The following is a 21,275-nucleotide window of genomic DNA, read 5'->3' as shown; positions in this document are numbered from 1 at the left end:
TTTACAGACAGGTGCTTGAACAGTGTAAACTGTGACCTTGACCTTGACCTGGATTCAAACCAGGTCATCGTGTACCATATATCGGATGACAGTTTTCCTGGTGATTTATCGATAACAACAACATGCAACGCAAGGCCATGGGTTTACGTCCTAGCCTTCGCCGCATGTCCGCTGTTCTTGGGTTGTGTTTTAACTACTTTCGTATGTACATGTTGCAAGGATCCACGAAGCAACGGCCTCCGACAAATTAGACCTCCTCGTCGCGTGTTGTCTCGTTTCTCGAACGAGAGAACATCCTTATTGGCAGGGAGACCCAGGGCTGAAGTGCCTCAGCCACCGAGATACGAAGAGGTTGATTCTAGCGCTCCACCCTCTTATGAACAAATCACTACTTGATCGTGGCAAACCTTTCAGACGATGAGTAAATGATTTTGGTTTAACAGGTTTATATCAGACAAGTCAACTTCCTGTCTGAGTGGTAATGAGGGTTACCATCCGGAAAAACCACGAGCACGGGTATGGTGATGAAGAGACCATGCATGTTTGCTGTTTCATTCATTCTCGGCCAGTGGCCTGGAAGGGTAGTTTGGATGATAAAAGTGCATGGATGTTGCTACTGTGCATGATGATAAAGGTGAAAAAGTTCCCTCGACTGTAATTTGGATTACCCCCACATTCCCCCGGTTGTAGTGAAAATAGTCCACTTCGGTGGACAATCATTGGGGAAAAAATGCAATAACACGTGATCAGTTCAGCTAATCAGAATGCAGGAATGACAATGAACACAGCGAAAATATATTTATTTTGTCAACAATTGCCAGGGCAAGTATAAACTATTACCGGATGTGAATAAAGCCTTCATCCCTTTGGGACGGCAGAGTAGTATTTTATTGTTTGTAGGTTTAGCCATACTCTAGCTTTTTGACGCCAGCATGAACAAAGTCACTGAGCCTGACTACTCGATCCATGTAATCGCCTCGTGTCACTTCGACTGTGGAGAACGTGTTTTAGCCCGGTGTCCCTACATGCCTCTTCCTTAGGTACTTTGGAAATCCATAAGTCATTGACACTTCAGCTTCTAAAATTGCCATTTGAAATATTGTTCATAGACAGATAGACAGACTGATACTAATACAGGGCATAGTGAGTGTGCGTGCGTGCGTGCGTGCGTGCGTGCGTGCGTGCGTGCGTGCGTGCGTGCGTGCGTGCGTGCGTGTGTGTGAGTGACTGGCATTGTAAACAAACGATCAACGCCGTCCACTGAACTTGACCACGATTTCCATTTAGCCTAGTGCAGACTCGATTATTCACAGTCAGCCGTCAAAGAGCTGGAGTATTTCTGAAAAAGCTCTAGAGAGCTGCTACTCCAAGACTGAAGGCACGTTTACATGTCATTTGTGTAACGTGTATTATCAATTATACATCAAGTGGAACCATTACTCTCTCTGGGAGATGCACATCTACACAAAGTGACTCTTTCATTCGCAAGCGTTTCACACCTCAGCACAACGCGGCGGTAGGTTTTGTGTTCTGTTGCCAATGCATAACTTCACCTTAACCCTGTGTCAAAGTCGGTAAATCCTATGGGTGTGCCTGGGTAGTCAACCGTATGACATTAGTAAATCATCGGTCGGACATTGGAGACCGTCTATGATACCCTGCTGCAATACCATTGGGATGGTGTCCCCACATGACCCTACTCTAGGTTCTTTAACATGATCCTACTTTAAATTCTTTAGAAATCCATAAGTCATTGACACTTCAGCTTCTTAAATGCCACAAACAATATCTTTCATAGCCAGATGAGAGACATACTAAAACTAACACAGGGCATAGTGTGTGCGTGTGTGTGGTGCTATTTTTTTGTATAACGTCACAGACAACGATATCACAGCTATATGACGACGGCCTGTAAATAATCGAGTCACCATCGATTTTGTCAGCAATTATCCACGCCGTCGGGGTACGATGACACACAATCAACCATTTCCATTAAGTCTGGTCCACATTATTCACAGACTACCATCATCAGCTGGAAAGTTTCTGATTGCGACGTTCCAGACAAAATAAAAAAAATTCTCACACGTCTATGTCAATGTATATATCTGAGTAAAAGGCAAAAGAAGCATTTCTGATATTCCAAGTACCATGGTATGTTTACGTGTCATTAGTTTACCTTTATGATTAATTATATATCAAGTGGAACCATTCACTCTCTCTGTGGCAAACACACATCTACACAAAGTGACTCATGCGCAAGCGTTTCATTCCTCAGCACAAAGCCACGTTTGATGTTATGGATAAATCCCAAGGCAGATAACTATGTGGTTAATTTATAAAACAGTTAGTTTTGTGTTCAGTTGCCAATGCATCACTTCACCTGAACCCTGTCAACGTCGGTAAATCTTTCACAAACTCAATGACATTCTGTCTGGGCGATATGGTCATCTCCAACAGTTTACTCTGTGAACTCTCATGACCAAGCCTCTTGTCGATGAGACTGAATGACACTGACTTTAGTAATAATATATAAAGGTCGCGACTGGTACTGCTGTTGTTGCTGCAGTCAGGTAAATACCCCACTTGCGTGTAAATTGAGAAGCCTTATCTGTGTCCACTGTTAGTTTGATGTTTGACGCCGAACTCAGGAATATTCCAGCTAAATCATGTCTGCCTGTACATTCTGACTCGCCAAGACAATCCAGTGGTGGATATTGTGAGAAACAATCCACTCAGTCGGGGGTACGATGACATGCAACCAACCAAGTCACCGAGCCTGACCACAGATCCTTAGGTTGCTGGGGATCTATGCTAACCAGGAACCCCCCTTCGCATCCCCAATTGATTCATTTGATCACATCTTACAACCATCATGGGCTTATGGGGACCAATTGTAAACAGGACTCCCTACCGTCGCAAATTTTGCTGTTTTTAGAGTGATTCGTCAGCTAGATGTTCCAATTGACTGCCAGTTATAACTGTTTGACCACCTTATCCAGCCTATCCTGCTGCATGGGTCTGAGGTTTAGGGCTTTGAAAAAACCTGTATGTGAGAACGTGTCCACTTAAAGTTCTGTAAGTGTATTGTAAATGTTAAACAATCATCCCCAGAGTACATTTTATATGGTGAATTCGGTAGATATCCCATTGCAATCTTAGTACAGGTGAGAATAATGTCATATTGGGACAAGCTTATGTCTTGTTGTGACCACAGGTGTCCCCATATTATGTATTGTGTTATGTATAATTTGTCAGATGGTACTGATGGTTGTTATTTTGCTTCAATTAAAACGTAAAAACCGTCCTCCAGGATACAGACAAGTCTTTTGTTTGGATGTCTCAAAGTGTGCCCATTGTCAGTCGGCTAAAAAATAATGTAAAATGTTTTAATAGATTAATTTAAGCAGATAAGCAGAACTGGCGCACATCTGCAGAAGGTTCATCAAAAGGAGAAAATTATGTTTTATTCAAATAACAATTACCCTATACATTTCGTATTTGGTTCACTAGAATACGAACAACAAACCACAGACTCACTTTTGAGACCGGACGATGTTTTAACATAAAAAAGAAGAAAATAGAATATGTAGTCTGTGTAATTTAACAATATGTAATGTATACCAATTCCTATTTGTATGCCCATCACTTTTTTAATCAACGAAAAGTCATTTTACAAAATAAATTTGTACCAATCCCACAGTTGAAAAATGTATATTTCTAATGCAAAGTGATTTCCCCCTTCTAGTTAACTCTTAAACTATATTAAAACCTGTCTGTGTTTATTTTGACTGGTACGTCATGTGGTTATATATGTTGTAATCATGTATGTTCTCTGTGTCACTACGTGTGATTTGTTTAGAATACAAATTCCGCTCTGGTCTGTCGCATCCCCAACTAATTCATACGTTCAACATAGGCTCCTCGGGACCAATTATAACCCAGAATGCTGAAAGGGTCAGTACGCACCGAATCAGTATGACGGCCTATAAGTATTTCCTGTTTGGATCATTTAATTAACAGCTTTTGGGGTTTATTCAGATAGTGTGAACTGCTTTCTTGGATTCATTTTCATACCGAAAAGGGCCTTCCTAAAGTATGCAGTCAGTGAAGTATTATATCTGTTCGTAGAAGTCGTGATCGAGAGAACTGTCAAGAAGAAAGTCATTCAAGCATGCTAGGAGTTGACATTCATAACGATCCCCGAGAATGGATATGTTATAATCTGTACATCCGTTGGTTTGTGTACAAAAGGAGGCACATTGTGTAGACGTGACTGTAATCAATGTTTGGTGGACCGTGCAGGAACTTTTCAGATGACGATGTCTCCTGTACAGATGCCAGAGAACTGCATCTGTAACGACATTAGCATTGACTTCGTTATCGTCGTAACAAACATAATTTTCGTTGTCAAAGTGATCACTGTCACCATCCTCTTCACTCTCAGAGAATCATGCCATGTTCATTTCATCATAATATTATTCTTTCTTGACTTGCAAGAGATTGCAAGATTCTGATTGGTCAGTCAAGGGTTTCAAAGTCAAATAACATGCGTCTAATTTAAGAAGTTCATTGTGAATTAAACGTAATGTAGCAGCCATGTATTCAGGACTTCAAATAAGAAACATGATATTACCAATTGAAACATCTGATTGAGCAGTTTTTTTCAGTTCAGGATAATCTATTTTAATTAATGTTATATTGTAGTATATCCTCGTCGCTTTAGTATTGTAGTATCATTATTCACATTTGGAATGATGCAAATGTTCCCCTTTAAAAGCAGCATCTCTGGATTACAAGTAATCTGTTTAAATATAGCCTTCCACATTCAGAATCTGTCAACCTTACACAGTATTTCGATAATGAGATGCAGACAAATAGTTCTATTTTTTATACCCATGTTAAAGTGCAAAATGAATTTCAGTTGGGTGCTTTTGGTGCTGTTTCTTTCGACCTCCCTCGTTTCATCCCGTGTCAATTATTGTGTTGATTACAAAAATGACAAAACAAGCCTCCAAGACAAAATACGAGCAACTGCAGCCTTCTTATTTTGACATAAAGGTGGGGTGTTAGAACTGTTTCGCTTCAAGAATGCCGGGGTTAAATAACTATATTCGATCGTACAGTTTTCTGTGTCACACGTTGGGTAACCCGAAAACGTAAAAGGTAATTTGTTGTTCTTCTTGTTGTTGAGACCTCATGTGTATTTACATGTATCAGTGCTCTCGTTTCGTTAATGCATTCACGGATATTCAATCCGTCCAGGCTGATTTCAACATCTGAGATCGACATCAACATGCAACGTTTCCGTTAAAAATTCCCATGTAGCAGAGAAGCATTGTATTCCTGACATAAAGGAGGAAAAATATATCAAATGAAACCTAAAATTAAGTTCGCAAGGTATTGGATGTTAATTATTGATGCCGCTTTCAAATGAAAAGCTTTTTCCCTGACACACGTGGTAAGAGTGACATGAGAGTGACGCCTGTGCATTCATATTACTTACTTTCTGTGTTTTGTAATGTGGCTTGGGTACTTCCGGTTGGACCGGAAGACTGACATATGCCGTTTACCACAACTCCATTCGACGTGTCGGGGACGGGATTAGGGACACAGGCCCCTTCATGAGGCCATGCACAGTAGTCAATACGGTAAACAAGTCCGGGTTGACATGTTGAGTGTTTAGCAACGCCATTGTCGCACACATAATGTGATGTGTTATCTGCAGGGTCACAGTACGGCTCGCCATGAGCCCGGGTTTTACAGAAGTTTGGATCACAAGCCTGGCTGAAACGAATACAGAGGCATATCAGTTACATGGTCAAAGTTACTTCCCTTGCAATGGTGACGTCATAAGTTATATAGTGGTAAATTATTCTAACGAGTCCCCAACAACATATACCGTCAAGTGACTAAATGGATAGTGTGGTCAGAACTGGTGACATTGTTGATGTTATGGTATCCTATACAGACAGCATGAATCGTTCCCCAGAATGTATACAACTGCGTTGTCTGGGCAAGACTCGATTATTCAAAAGCGGTCGCCATAACTGCAATGTTCCATCTGTATGACTGTGACATCATGAGTATTGATCTCCGTAATTGGGATACGTTGACATGCATCCACTAAGTCAGTGAACCTGACCACCCAATCCCAATCAACAACAAACAAAACTAGTAATTCGAAGAAAAAAACGAAGACATGTGCTATCTACAATAATGTAACCAAAAACAGTTGTATATATCAAAGCAGACAAAAATGACGAGATTGATAATAGTAGGAAACATATTGTGGCGTGACATGAATCAGGTGTTTGCTTTATTTATACAAGTGGCCAATGCAGCTAATCAGAATGCAGGTATAGCGCATTCGCACGTGCAACTCGCAGTAAAGACAAAATTAAAGTGTCAAGGATTTATTCAGATGCATGTCAAACACGGGAGACATCACACATTACACAACAAATAAAGATACTCAAGCACACATCGTAGACTCCATGAACACCATGGTTCCTCTTCATTCACATCGAAACATCGCAGTTTTGCTAATTCTCCACCACGTGCTTTCATCAGAACAAATTGGGTATTTTTCTTACTAAGGGAGATAATTCTATAAATAGTCTAACCTAGAGCTATATTAAGCCTGTGCAAAAGATGTTGTTTCTTCTCCTCATGTCATATTTAGAAAGGTGTAGCCGGTTACATCCAGTAGCAGTGCAAGGCTTTTACATGGACATGTTCTTAAGGAGTGTACTTTTCTGCATGGATACAACACCTATTCCATATTAATCAATACGAAATTCATAGACAAAAGCATATGTTGGCTAATGTGTGGGACATTCCTCAGATTTAATCATGTCTTCGGAATCGGGAGTAGTGTATTAGAACGCAATTCGCAAAGGTGACTGAATTTACTGATCGTGTATGATTTCTAGATTCACCCAAATTTTGGTCCTTGGTTCACCTCATTCATACAAAGTAACACTGCAAACGAGAAAACGTCGTTTTTCCCCCGTATATGGACATTGAACGAAAAAACGACGCTTTTTGGCGCTTTCGAACCATCGTTTTTCTGTCGAGAATGTGTCGTTATTTGACATCGGAATTTATTGCGAGAGAACGATTTCACCAAGCTCCTCCCTTTGCTTGATTGACATTGTCAATCGAGCTTCAGCGGGCTCTTGCATTTCTATTTTTGGAGCTTTCATTGGCCAGCTCTCGCGTGAATTTGGCGCGGTGCACGTGGCTCCTAGTGGAAGCAATGACATCTAACGGTAGAGTTCTACGCAGATTGTTTAAAGCACGTAATTGATTTGAGACAACGCGACTGTTGCATCCTGTCAAAAAATTTAATAAAGTGAATATTGAAGAAACAGCTACACGTAGATATTACTTTCCGATTCGTGGTCAAATATAACCAACAAGTACATAAGTTAAAATCTGTAAACTGCAACTGAATAACATCCTCGCTCTCAAAACTTATCTTTGTAGGTGGTGACCGTTTGGTATATATTGCAAGAGATAATATACTGATACTTCATCTCTGATATTGCTTGCAATTATAGAAGCATGGAGGCTAATTGTATGATAAATAGTCAGATGGCAGTGTAACAGTGTAACAGATCCTAATGCATGGTTATTGTATTGTATCAGTCACTCTACTAAAGACAACAAGTGTGGCTGAGCTGAAAACGAAACATAGCATAGCGAGAGCGCAAACCCCACCCATCACCCTCACCACCCTCACACGTAACACAAATAGTCAAGGCCTCGACCTGACAATTATGAAACGACATGCGCGCAATGAGGTCAGAGTGGGCTCTCTTCAAATCTCTGTCTGTGTTATAATCCTGACCCGTTACCAACACTGAACACGGCCTTATTCCTTGGGTACGTTCACCACATATATACAAGATGCACTGTGTGCCAGGTCAGTGCATACTTGTAGTAGTGGTGGTGGTGGTGCCCCGGAGTACCTTGCCTCACCCAAGTTTGTCTAAGACTGAGACCACCTCACTTGGTGTTGTTGTTTTGTGTGTATGGGAGGTCGCCTTCTGCCTCAGCAATTCCGGTTGATCTGTCCTTCTTCGGACGTTCCTGTAACTAAACCTTAAAAGGTGGGCCATGGTATATGTTTGACAATACAGTCTTCTTTTGAAATCATGTTTCAGTGTATTCTATATATCACGTATTATTTTAAAACAGACAAGTTGTGTGTGTGAAAAATAACCCCTTTATTACACCAATGTGCCCAAGCTTGTTCTGTTATGCTAACAGTCCAAACTCGAGACTCAGCAACATATCCGATTACACTGGCCCAGGCTGACCCAAGCGGAATCCCGTCAGTTCTCCATGCGATACTCACACTGTAGTCTGTCCCCTAATCCTGAGCCATGACTGTGGAATTTATATTTGTTAGGTATTTTTTTTTACTAAAAGTCTAGGCAAGTCTAGATAAAAAGGCAAGTACAGTTTGCTTGATTGCAAAACAGAAGAAGAGGAAAGGTTCTTTCGAATAAAAAATACATTTTTAAAAATAAATGTTTTCATTGACTAAGTGTTAGTCTATCTGTCCCCTAGATCCTCGGGAAAAAATTTGAAACGGTCTCCAAGTCAAGAATGATTTGAGAAGTCTAGATTGCCTCAGTTCTGGTTCTGAAATCAAGCATTGTTCTGGGCTCCATTTGGATTCTATTGAGTAGACCACGGACTTGTATAAGTCTGTGAGTAGATTTATAATTTTAACTACGAAAATTGTATTTCTCGGATGTTCATTGATTTTCGATGTGGGTGTTTAAAGATAACAAAGTAATATGAAATACATATAATTTATGATGCAGCTAAGGTATGTGCACGTGTAAAAACTGTATTTTGTCGTCAACCAAAGAAGATCTTCAACACCATATATTGTATATTGTTTTAAAATGTCTCGCCTTATGAATACGTTCGTTATTTCAATATTGTATTCAATTCCACACATGACTGTACACAACATTTATATATTTTACATGCATACGACGACTACATGGGCAAGTAAACCGGTAAACACAAACTTGTGTTTGTTTAACATTTTTGTGTGTTATACCACGTGTTATGTTAAACGGAAATATAAACATTTATTCTGTTCGGGTAACTGATTGTAACTATTTCCTAAATAAAACATTATTTAAAACGCATTAGCTCACCACTTTGTAAAATCTGTGGCCCGGTCAATATCAAATAGCTACGACAAATGAAAACAATGACATTTCAAGCATACAAATATTTTTTGGGGCCGTGTAACACCAGATCTTGTGAGCAACCAATACTCATGTTGTAGACAACCATAGAAATATGAAACATCAATGCTAGAGAAAAACCAATTTCGATTTTCCAACAAAATAAATTCCATTTGGCGAAAATGGTTACAGTAGGGGTACAAATATATTAATGGATCACTGAAAATCAGTGATGACGTAGTTGTTTGCAAAAAAAAGTTGTTGCCTCAGATGAATATATGAAGTTTTGCCGAAACAGTAAGGTCTTAGAACTCTTGTTTACTAGCTGGGACCACGTCAATATACCCTGTTTGAAATATATGTACATGTAAAAAGCTTCGACAGAGAGTATTGCTATCTGGAACGGTTTCTGCATACCATATAGACATTTGGAATTCCATTTGTGCACACGAAGATGTTTCATTTATCAAAAGTTTGTTTGAAGGGAAATTTTTCTTCACCTACTCTGCTGCAGGCTTCTATGCAGGGTTGGAGTACACAAGACTTTTTAAAGACTATTCAGTTCAACTAATCAATCTACTACAGGTGCTAATAAAGAATGTTCATATATATATATATATATATATATATTTATACAAATGCGACGTTAGGGCGACATTATCGCAACCTTTAGGCGACACGTGTCACCCATAGGATATATTTCTGTCGCCTAAAAATCTACACCCTACAATTATGTTATTTTCCCGCAACAGCCACCCCAAAGTGTTTATTTGGATAGAAGGTCTGCACAGGACGTTCAGAAATGTTTCTTTGACATTTTATTAATAATGTAATGATAATATTGATGATATAAAAATATTGCGAATATGACGTCTGCGACCTTTGGGCGACATGGGGTTTTCTATAATATTCTCGAACACCTGGATATATGTTCTGTGGTAACAAATTGATATATTATGGTACAGATATATCTAATTAGTTTTTGTTCAGTTTTTCCTAATATACATCTCAGAACGTGTTCTCCCGAACATCAGTGTTTCGCTCTCTCGACTTTCGCAGATCTTCTCCGAGAAGGAAGTGTCGCGTCAAAATATGTGAAACTCAGAAACGGCAAAGTCGAATTTAGCACTTGCTAATAATTCGTCCAATGCGTGTGGGTATTGTTGACGTTGACATATAATACGCCATACTAATTCTTCAGTCAAAATAAAACTGTAAAGATAAATAAAAAAAATTGAATGAACAATTCGGCATTTTGTGCCATTTCGTAACTTGAAATTTGGTAGTTACCACTTCCCGCGCTTCCCAAGGAACTGTACCATGGCGGCACTAAGTTATGGGAAACGGATGGTTTGTATCGTGATTGGTATATCTTTTTAAACACAATTGTATGTATAAATTGTATCAAAAGTGATGCTTGTCTGATGCGGTGCTCTCAAGACACAAACTATTTCAAGATTTCTTATGTGAACAGAATATTAGGTCATTTGAACTTGAACTTGTGCTCGTGGATTGATCGTTGTTGATTTTCTTTAGCGAGATATGTAAACACGTTTTCTGTCATTAGCGACCTAAGGGCGGGCAACTCTATATATTATTTAGCGGTACGATGTGTGTGAAGTATGTGCTTACATCACTTCCTGTTATTATAATTATGCATAATCAGTATGCATACGACCTAGGTTGGGTCAACCTAATATCTATTTCCGTACCATCCATCTGTGACGATCCGGGTCAGAATAGGTCGTCATCAACTTGCTTTCCGTAAGAATCGACTATGCTTGTCATAAAAGGCGACTAACTCGATTGGGTGGTCAGGCTCACTTACTTGTTTGATGCATGCCATCATGTCCCAATCGTGTGGAGTAGGCCTAATGCTCACGATGTCAATCGATCACTGCATTGTTTGGGAAACCGCCGTCATAGAGGAGTAATATTGCTGAGCCTGGTGTTAAACAACTAACAAAACTATTTCCACGCAGGGATATATTATAGGCCTGTTTAGGATTTCAAAGTGCCCATGGCAGACACATTGGATAACTTTGTTCAAATTAGGATTTTACTAACATTCCTTCCTTTTTTTAATTATTGTGTAGATCTAGTTTAACATTCCATTGAATACAAACATGCAAACACTAAGCATTAAGCCTCTTCCTGTTGTCAGATACATATGCAAAACCATAACATAGGTTATTAAAATATGACGTGGATACATTCAATTCCAATATTGGAATATTTACTGACTTTTGCTATAAACCTTGCACGAAAAATCAGTGTCTGAGCAGGCCGAGATAAATTCCTACCTTGATATTAATATATCTGGTAACTACTAGTGAATTACTTTTAGCCTGCGAAAAGTAGTGGTGGAAAGATTTGGAGTAAATGTAACTTGCCGCAGAATTGGAGAAAAATCGCAGAAATGCCTTTTTTTATTAGAACACCAATTTCCATTATTTTCAAGTTGTTTTTTTATCGAATATTGCTCCACATGATACTGAAACAATTAATATGTTATTTTGATTTACAACATATGAGATCTGGGATAGACTTAAGTCTTCATCAACCCATGCTAGTACAATTCATCACGATACATCATAGATATACACCTGGATAAAAGGTAAGCTTGCTTTATATTTCCACACTAAAAATCATATCCTGTATTAGTTTTCTGATGAAACACATTTCGGTGTATATTTCGAGTGATTTTTCAAAATACATTTAAGTCGAGTATGCTGTTATCTTGAACTGTGTTCCAGGTTCCAGGTTAATCATGGTTATTTTTTATCAGATAAGCCTTGTTGAAAGTGTCATATTTTCAGGCGCCCTGATCCTTATTAGGTGTAAAGTTGGTCGGATAAAACTCCTGATGTAAAATTATAAACATTGATCGGTGTGTAATGGAATATGCTGTTTATGTGCAATCAATACAAAGTTTTAGGCTCACTCGCGGTAGTTGACACCTCATTCAATTGTGTCAACCTTTCTCTGATCCCACCGAATCCTGTACAATGTCGTTTGACTGCATCAGTTTGGTGATGGTGATGTTCAATCTCAGCAACTTAATCCTACAAAGCTGCTGATACAACAGTTATTGACATGCATCGTTATTGCCTTGTGTTCAACCTGGAAGATCTGGGTTAAAATAGGTCTTCAGCCACCCATGCTTGTCGTAAGAGGTAACTAACAGGATCGGACGCTCAGGCTAGCTGACTTGATTGATGCATGTCATTGATCCCAATTGTGTGGATCAATGCTCATGATGTCATTCACTGGATTGTCTGGTCCAGATTTGATTATTTACAGACCGTTGTCATATTGCTGAGTGCGGTGTTAAACAACAAACAAACAAAACAACATATAAATCGTGCAATAAAACAAAATCATATTATTCTCACTTTCAAATATTCATGTGGTATAACAACAACATAAACTATGTTTACATCTGATCATAAATAAATATCAGACACTATGCTTATGTATTTGCTTCATCTTGTCTAAATACAAGAGATTGAAAGTTTTAAAGAAAACAAAATGAGTTTGTATAAATGTTTGAGGTGGAAATGTTTATGTTTTTACAACAGAATATTGATATTTTTACAGCTTTATTTGTCTGTGACTCAAATAGGAACCAATCATGAGCAAGCTTGTCCTTGATTGTCTGTGTATTAAGTTCAACAACCCATGTTATGTAAGAGACAACTAACAGTATCAGGTGGTCGGACTCACTGATTTAGTTAGTTATTTCAATTGTCGTTTGTAATTTTGCCTTTGGTATTATTTCACACATTCATATGTACAGATTTGTATGTAGCCAGCAGGACTTGCTCCTTTAAAAAGCTGCTGGCCCTTCTCCAAACTAACTGGCCAACTAAATGTTGGAGGCCGAAAAGTGACCGGACCTGAGATCACCTGGCGAGTCTGTGACAATATTAGAACTCTTCACCCATGACATGCCTTTTCCCTGCACTCTGGGGTCAAATCTTTGCTTCCATTTGCCTGAATCCATGGTGATTTATGAGCAAATGACGATGTTGTTGTACACAACATCACAAAATGTCAACCAATTGTCATTCTACCAACATGATTGACATATATCATTCTTTGATATCCCAACTTAATCCCATCGAAAAGATTCATATGATTCACGAGCAGTGTCGAATTAAAACAATTAAACCTACATGGAGATGGGGTGAAAGTTTGACTAACCAGATGGACCACCTACATTTTGTTTCAGCAAGCCCTTTGTAATTTTAACTAGCCACGGGCCAACGGCCATAAGTTAAATTGATCCCTGCTGGCTACACTTGCCAACTCACAGATTGAATCACCTGATCTTCCTGTTTCAGCTTCAAAGAAGTACCCAGCATCAGGCACAAAAAAAGGTATTATTTTGTCATTTTTACTCAACTGTTCCTTGACCACTAATACTGATAGTGTGTGAAATCAAACTGTCCATTGTCTGTCATCTGTAAATATTTAGTGTACTTACACGCAAAGTACTCTAGAAATTAATTCAGGATATATGACCTGAAATGGAAATGGTTTTCCCCATTTAAAACTAATAAAAGGGACACCAATACATTGTAGCATAGCGTATAATTAATTCATTGGTTCATTTATTTATAGAAGAGAGTTACTGCAAGAGAAGATGCAGAATGGTGGATCTCAGTTGGGGTCGACAAGGAGGGCTTTGAACTAAAATTTGTCTCTGATTATGTAGGCAAGTATTTTCATGTACATGTCTTTAAAAAACAAACCAAAACATCAGTTTTATGAAACATCTTAAGGCTTGTGAATAAGACGTCTGTTTGTTCATCTGTTCATCATAATGTGAGGTTGTTACTGCCACTTAAGGGCTTCTGTATCCAGTTATCTGAGGGATATGATTGAAATATTTTGAGTGAGTGAGTTGGGTTTAACGCCGCTTTTAACATTATTCCAGTTATATCACGGCGTGTCAGCTTAATGTGGGAGGAAAGCCCGAAGTGATGCAGGTCTCAGACGTTTACCACTTCGGTGAAACCCACGAGCACGGATATGGTGGTGACACACCTAGAAACATAATTTGGGTGAACCGGTATTCAAACCCACAATCATAGGTTTCTGGCATGCCCAAGGGACGCAACTCTGCACAGCGAATCACGGCGTCTTAGACGACTGGGCCACCCGTGCCCCCTTGAAATATTTTGAAAAATGATCACAAAAAAAGCGTGTGTGCTAAAAGCCGCTGGACATACTGGAAGGTTATGAATTGTTTAAACTTGCAAATCCCTTTCATTTTCTATCACTACACTGTTCTTATATAATGTATTTTGCATTCCACATTTCAGGCTTTGGTGTTTTTACAAAACAGTCATTTGCGAAAGGGGACTTCCTTTTGGAATATCGAGGGAATCTTATGGATGAAGAAAAAGCAAAGGAGTTGGAAAGAAAACATGCTAGAGCACAGGAAGGCTGCTACATGTTTTATTTTACTTTCAAAGACAAGAAAAAGTGGTAGGTGTTTTCAATAAGATTTGTGCATGGGAGTTGTAAATGAGATAAATTTTCATAGTTATTGATAAGAATTTTATATTTTCCTAGGCCTTTATTTACCCTCTCTCTTGATGCTGGAGACCGACCAGTCTAAATGCTGTAAACACCAATCTGTCACTCAGCAGTCCCTTGTCACAGAGAAATTTGCAGAAATAACATTTCAACTTATCCTGACTCATACTTATTGCTTATTGCTACTGATTTCTGAAACATCTCACCCGAACACACCCCTGGACATTGCATGTGCACTGGAAGCACATGACCAAGTCTGGTTACTTGGCACTTTCTCATTTTCGCGCCAAACAGGTGGTTGGGAAAAAATTCCTGAGCTATGTAATCCGAGCCTTCCTATAAAAAATTACACTCTTTTTCATAAAACGTTTTTCCTAGGATTACATTCTTCCAGCCTTCTAGTATCATATCTAAAGATTATTTTTTGCATTTGTTCAATGGACTAAAGAGTGAGTGAGTATGGTTTTATGCCGCTTTTAGCAATATGGGGGGGCACACCAGAAATGGACTTCACACAATGTCAGGAATCCAACCCATGTCTTCTGCTTGATGAGCAAACGCTTTAAACACTAGACTACCCCACCACCCCTGGATTATAAGAGGAGTTAATTACAACTCGATCTGCCCATCCAGAGCTGCCTAAGGCAGAAGGCTTGACACCCCTGTAAAGGGTACAGCCAGAATTATGTGTGGCTGCCTGCAACTCAAAGAATTGCTGGTGAAGAAGAATACTTCTTTTAGTTCATCCAAGTAAATGCCGACAAAGTTTCAACACGTGACGTGTAATGCAAACGTGAATATCACGAACCATAATGCTGCAAGTCTACATGGAAGATGCAGAAGGAGAGATGTTCACAGCTGTCTCCCAACACAGACAACATCAGCAATGCAGAATCAACCCCTCATGTTAGATTCACGCAGCCTCAAGGGTTAATGCAGGGGTTTCACAGTCTGTCTGCACATACAAAGCCTCCACGCAGCAACCCATCTACATTTTCTTGTCTTTCGGATACGAAACCGGCCCCATTACAAGACTGAACTGCTTTTCCTTGCTTCCGGTCATAATACATTGCTTAAACTTGACTTGGCTCAGTGTCATGTCGATGTCAGTTGTCTTTCTTTACCTTTATGATGGAGTCTGTGGACTCTATTATCATCCTAATTTCGCACAAAATGTTGAATATGCATTATACAGTATCAAGATACGTATCGTATTGTGGTTCTGTATGGAGATGTGTTTCGTATTGTTGACAGACGCACAGTGCACGCACGCATGCACATACACACATACGTTCAATAATCTTAAACGCAATGTTAAACCCCACTTCGACTTATCGAAAAGATCAGGCCCTCTTTCTGCCCATGTGCCACAAGAGAAGAAGCATTGTAAGCTCAGGGCTCTAAGTGATAAGTACTTAAGTAAAGAATGTAGTTTTCAATTCTTCACTAACTTCTCTAATTTTCGATTATTTCTCTTCTTGTTTCAATTAAAGGTTTTCAGAGCTTTGAGTCCAAGTAAAAAATTATTAGCCTTTGAAGCCACGTTACTTTTATTTTCTATAACTAATTTAAAAATTTCAGTATAGATGCAACAGAAGTCTATTCTTACCTGGGACGGATGGTCAACGATGGTGAGTGGAAGGAGGAAAACTGTGTTATGAAGCTCATACCATATCGAGGCCTTCCACATCTCTGCTTGTTCGCTAATCGTGATATTAAAGCTGGAGAAGAGTTACTGTATGATTATGGGGATAACACTGTCAACTGGCGAAAACAGGTTAGTGCTGGCTATTTGAGACTCACAATTTGACTGTAGATATCCTGATTTATCTAAACATGAAGTAGATACTTAAATATTTGTAAAACATCCCAAAATTGCTCTGCACACGCCGATTGCTGAAGCAAGACTGAGGGTATCAGTTTCATCGTTCTTTACAGTGAGTGCCTTTTAGACTTGCCTGCATATATTATTTTGTCATGTGTGATGTGTTCACACATTTATTATTTCAGCATGTGTGATAGGTTCACACATTTATTATTTCAGCATGTGTGATGGGTTCACACATTTATTATTTCAGCATGTGTGATGGGTTCACACATTTATTATTTCAGCATGTGTGATGGGTTCACACATTTATTATTTCAGCATGTGTGATGGGTTCACACATTTATTATTTCAGCATGTGTGATGGGTTCACACATTTATTATTTCAGCATGTGTGATGGGTTCACACATTTATTATTTCATCACAAGTATGATGGGTTCATACTTTGATGTGCATAATAACAAAGTCAGTATTTATTATATGGAAATTAGATGCAATGAAGCTTTTGAATGGTAGTCTGATAGATTTATCTTTAGACATCGGTTCGATTCCGGTCAAAGGCAAACCACATCGAGATTCCTTATTCACTGCATGTATTTTATTTTGTGATGCAATGTATTTTTTTTAGTTTACATTCATATTAATGTAAATGTTATTTTTCTAACAACAAATAACTTTAGTAGTTTTGATGCCACGGTAAATATCATTTTAGTAATTAAATGTCAATGTTATCGGGACACTTAAATACTGGCTGATATGTTGCACTGAACAGCGGTGGAAACTAACAGTTTCAGTCCACTGTAGTCCTTATAGTGATAGCATATAGCAAAACCTTTAAAAATGTCAAAATTCTACTAGTCCTTAGGATACCTTTACTATTGGGCAGTTTGGCAAGGACTATAGGACTAGTGCCAGTTTCTAACCCTGCTGAATATATGATGTTAGGAAACTACGGATATAAGTTATGTTAGCTCTTCCAGAAGTAAACTAGTTGCATTAAGCCGGTTAGATAAGTTGGCAGAGAAGAGGAAAGTTTTATAGTGTGATGACATCCAAAACAGGAATTTATGGCTATTGTTTGATGTTTGCATAAATCTTTACAAATCCTACCACCTGAGATAAAATCAGCTTTTGGATCAATGTGAACATGTTTTGCAGAAAAGATCTGAAGGTGAAGAAGTTCTCTCTCAGCCTGGTCAGTGAGATAAAACAGATGTTGTTTTGTTTCTGTGTTTCTTTCTCTTGTTTAGTGACAGCCTATGAGTCAATGCTATTTATAAAAATGATAATTGAGAGAAAGTGTCTGCAAATCAACTTCTATGCCACAAACTACTGAGTTCTGGTCATGGTGGCTCCAAAAGATAAGGCCGCTTTTATTCCTTTGTAAATGCATTATATTTGTGTTACAAATATCAACTATTTTATGCACAATCAATTAGGTCAAAGTCTGTTTCATTCCCATCACTAAAACCTTGAAAAAAGAAAGTAATGGTTATAGATACCTAGTTATGTACATATTGATTCTTGCAGTGTGATTTTCTTTTGCAGATATCTGACTTCCAATTGTCATTATAATCTTTTGAAAAGTTATTAAACATGATTGTATTATCGACATTGTTTCGTTTAGATTTTGCTGCATATTTGTATACTTTGCATTCTATATTTATGATAATCAAACTTTGTTTTAGAGTAATACCTTTTACCTCAATCAGAGTAAATTAGGTCAGATAATGTTAATTGTTTCTGACACATTAAAACAATATTCAGGTGGACAGGATGTTTTTAAGTTCATATATTGTAAAAATGATTAAAGACCCAGAGGAGCGTATCCAGACATCCATCATCATCTGTCTGTCATTAACTTTAAGATTTGGATTTAGCTTGTGGAGAGCAAAGTTTTGATAACCAGACAAATTGGACAAAAGATACATGTTTTTGTGATATTTACTGAAACCTTAAAGGGGCACTGATCTAAAGCAATTCCCCGGGTCTGGTTGTTGCCTTTGTTATTGTTTTTTCCCAGTGAGTACCCAGATGTATAGCAGAAATCTAGACTAGTTCGTGACCTCTGCTGCGCAATTCGTAAGCGCATCAGTCACTTGTATGGGTAGTAATAAGGGCGTATGGTCACATTGATCAACAAAATGAAATACAGTTTTCTAGATAACAAGGAAATGTAGGTATCTTTGTGGGTAGCATCGGTAATGGTGATGAAGTTTTGATAAGTCACTTGCTTTGTAATTTTGCGATTTTCGTTTACACTATTTTGATTTGCAACACAAAGTAAATATTTCACCTGAGCATTGCTTTTTGATAGTGTGTATATTTTTTTACTGTCAAAATGTGTAACATTTTCAAATTAATTAAACGCCTAAATATTCAGTTATTTTACAAAGTTTCTGAAAAACATTTCCATCTGTATTATTATGATAACAAATTCCAAACATTTTGATGTTTAATGTCATCACCAAGAGACTGAAAATGTTACGTTGAAAAGTACATTTCTATGTTGTGTGGCTTCTAATCCTACATAATAATCTGTTGTGATGTTTTTAGGCCCTTTTGATTGTCTTAATCAATTTTATTCAATCTGGACAGATTTTTCAGTCAAAATGACTGAAATAGTTACACATTTTATAAATTGCCTGAGAGAATCACATTTTACAAATTGACGGTAATATATACACGCTTACAAAAGAAAAGACTTGTGAAAACAACGTCTATCGCGCATTGAAGAATTTCCCAACCAAGATGTAGAAGAACAAGAACAAATCGGTTCAATGCTACAGCAAATGAAGGAAAACAAAATACAAATACCATAATTACAACCTACCACTGCATGGATACTTTTTTTATTATTAAACTATAACCATCTGAGGTATTTCCAAATGACGACATCTCATGAGCTCCGCCGTTCTTTTTGTCTGTTTGTTTAGGCTAAAGAAACTAATTAACATGCGCCCTTTGTTGAAATCTTTATAGATCACAGTTAACCAAACAGTTTTCAAAAATGCGTAAAGCAAATATTGCCTCCAAGTTTATTTAGCTGTCCTTGCAGACGGTAGCCCAGTCTCTAGTCACGCTCAATTGCGTTGCGTATCATCCGGGTACTCACGGGGAAAAAAACAATAACAAAGGCAACAACCAGTCCGGGGAATTGTGTTAGATCAGTGCCCCTTTAAAGTTAATGTTGCCTTTACTCAGCCATTTTTTTTAAAAGAAATGAAATGTGAAATATCTGTAGTTTATAATGTATAGATATTTGTAACATGCATAGTTAGTAGTGGAACTCAACATTAGAGCTGCAACGAATACACTATGAGGAGAATGCGATTTGTATCACGTAATAGAGTAACAAATACAAATATTAATTCACAAATACAATAACAAGTCAGCAGTTGATGTATTATTTGTTATATTCAGTGAAACTAAAGCAACACAAATTATTTGACATGGTTTGTTAATTATTAACATATTATAATATACATTCATATACTGCACTAATCCAGGTGCTAGTATCTGCTCAAATGCAACAATGACCAGTGACCACATTACTGTCAAATGAAATGTTATAAGAGTGTTGTCTTTCACGAAATCTATGAATATAATATGTTTTAATGGATATTTTTAGATACAGGGTATGTAAATGAACATGACTGCATATTCATGAATATTCAATTCTATTGGTCACGAATAACGAATTCAATTCATGAATGGATACAGTTCGATTCAATGAATACGCAAGTGAATCGTAACAGCCCTACTCAACAAACATGAGTCAGATTGAAGTATAATTTGAAGCACTCATCACTGAGCTATCAGGTGAGCAATATATATTTTAGAAACAGTGTCTGTTGACCTTTGATATTTATACTGTGCTGATTCACTGCAGATACTGATGACAATCCATTTGATTTGTCTGATGTAGATGATCCCACATACCAACAAGATGATACTTCCAAAGGTAATGGTCTGGACTTCTTTTATTGTATTGCATATTCACAGCTATGTTAATATTCATGCTCATACCTAGTCTGTACATCACTTGCTTGATAACGGTGTTAGAATCTACACCGAAACGTCGCCCAATTGTAATAAAGAAGTTGCTCATCCATAACAATTTTGTCTTAGTATTCATTCCAACTTCTAAATGCCACTCAAAGAAGTTATGTTAATAGATCAACTAAAGAGTGAGTGAATGAATATGGTTTTAGCAATATTCCAGCAATATCAAGGTGGGAGACACTTAAAATGGGATTCACACTTTGTACCCATGTAGGGAATCGAATCAAGATCTTCAGAGTGATGAGCGATCACTTTAACCACCTGCTTAACTATTTTAATAGCCCTTACATTAAGTTTTACCTTTTCAGTACTTCTTTTGAAATCACTGGACCAGTTAAATTGAAAACTTTGCATAGATGTATCCCAATTGTCTCAAGTTGTTCCTATCCAAATTTCTTATTTCTGCCATAGATTAGTTTTCATCTGTATAAGACTGTGATACCAGTGTTTGAGAAAGTATGTGTTGTGTAGTTTATGTTTGGTATTTTTTGGGTAGATTTTTTCTCAGTAAGTTGTAGGCTGTAAGTAATTATTCATTTATTTCATATTAGTTCCTGTATGTACCAAAGACTTTCATCAACCCTCATTCCTAAAATGGCTATAATAAAACAATTGGCCTCAA

The 21,275-nt window shown here is 37.9% G+C and overlaps 3 protein-coding genes across 11 annotated transcripts in view; 2 read left to right on the top strand and 1 right to left on the bottom strand.

The window, feature by feature from the left end:
* LOC124112645 overlaps nt 1-882 on the top strand; it is a 6,384-nt gene extending 5,502 nt beyond the window's left edge. For both annotated transcript variants that reach the window (XM_046472774.2, XM_046472773.2), the window contains one exon: nt 1-882. This exon is cut by the window's left edge and continues 842 nt beyond it. In XM_046472774.2, coding sequence (XP_046328730.2) covers nt 1-396 — 396 coding nt within the window. In that variant the 3' untranslated portion in view covers nt 397-882.
* Nucleotides 883-3,796: 2,914 nt separating this feature from the next.
* LOC124112631 overlaps nt 3,797-21,275 on the bottom strand; it is a 71,308-nt gene continuing 53,829 nt past the window's right edge. The window contains exons 2-3 of the mRNA XM_046472761.2: nt 5,504-5,784; nt 3,797-4,351 (exon numbers count right to left, since the gene is read on the bottom strand). Coding sequence (XP_046328717.1) covers nt 4,113-4,351; nt 5,504-5,784 — 520 coding nt within the window. The 3' untranslated portion in view covers nt 3,797-4,112. The remainder of the gene's footprint in view (nt 4,352-5,503; nt 5,785-21,275) is intronic.
* The window catches only part of LOC124124735, a 48,251-nt gene continuing 37,495 nt past the window's right edge, over nt 10,520-21,275 (top strand). For 6 of the 8 annotated variants that reach the window (XM_048391672.1, XM_048391677.1, XM_048391676.1 and 3 more), the window contains exons 1-7: nt 10,520-10,565; nt 13,562-13,597; nt 13,842-13,935; nt 14,546-14,711; nt 16,344-16,539; nt 17,747-17,783; nt 20,481-20,552. In XM_048391672.1, the coding sequence (XP_048247629.1) occupies nt 10,536-10,565; nt 13,562-13,597; nt 13,842-13,935; nt 14,546-14,711; nt 16,344-16,539; nt 17,747-17,783; nt 20,481-20,552 (631 nt within the window). In that variant the 5' untranslated portion in view covers nt 10,520-10,535. Of the gene's footprint in view, nt 10,566-10,853; nt 10,980-11,750; nt 11,833-13,561; nt 13,598-13,841; nt 13,936-14,545; nt 14,712-16,343; nt 16,540-17,746; nt 17,784-20,480; nt 20,553-21,275 lie in introns of those variants that run through there. The other 2 variants (XM_048391678.1, XM_048391679.1) reach the window with 2 other exon arrangements.

Source organism: Haliotis rufescens, unplaced genomic scaffold (genome assembly GCF_023055435.1).
Source record: "Haliotis rufescens isolate VD_foot unplaced genomic scaffold, xgHalRufe1.0.p SCAF_95, whole genome shotgun sequence".
Taxonomy (NCBI): Eukaryota; Metazoa; Mollusca; class Gastropoda; order Lepetellida; family Haliotidae; genus Haliotis; species Haliotis rufescens.
The sequence above is the reverse complement of the archived record's forward strand: the minus strand, read 5'-3'. Positions and strand labels throughout refer to the sequence as shown.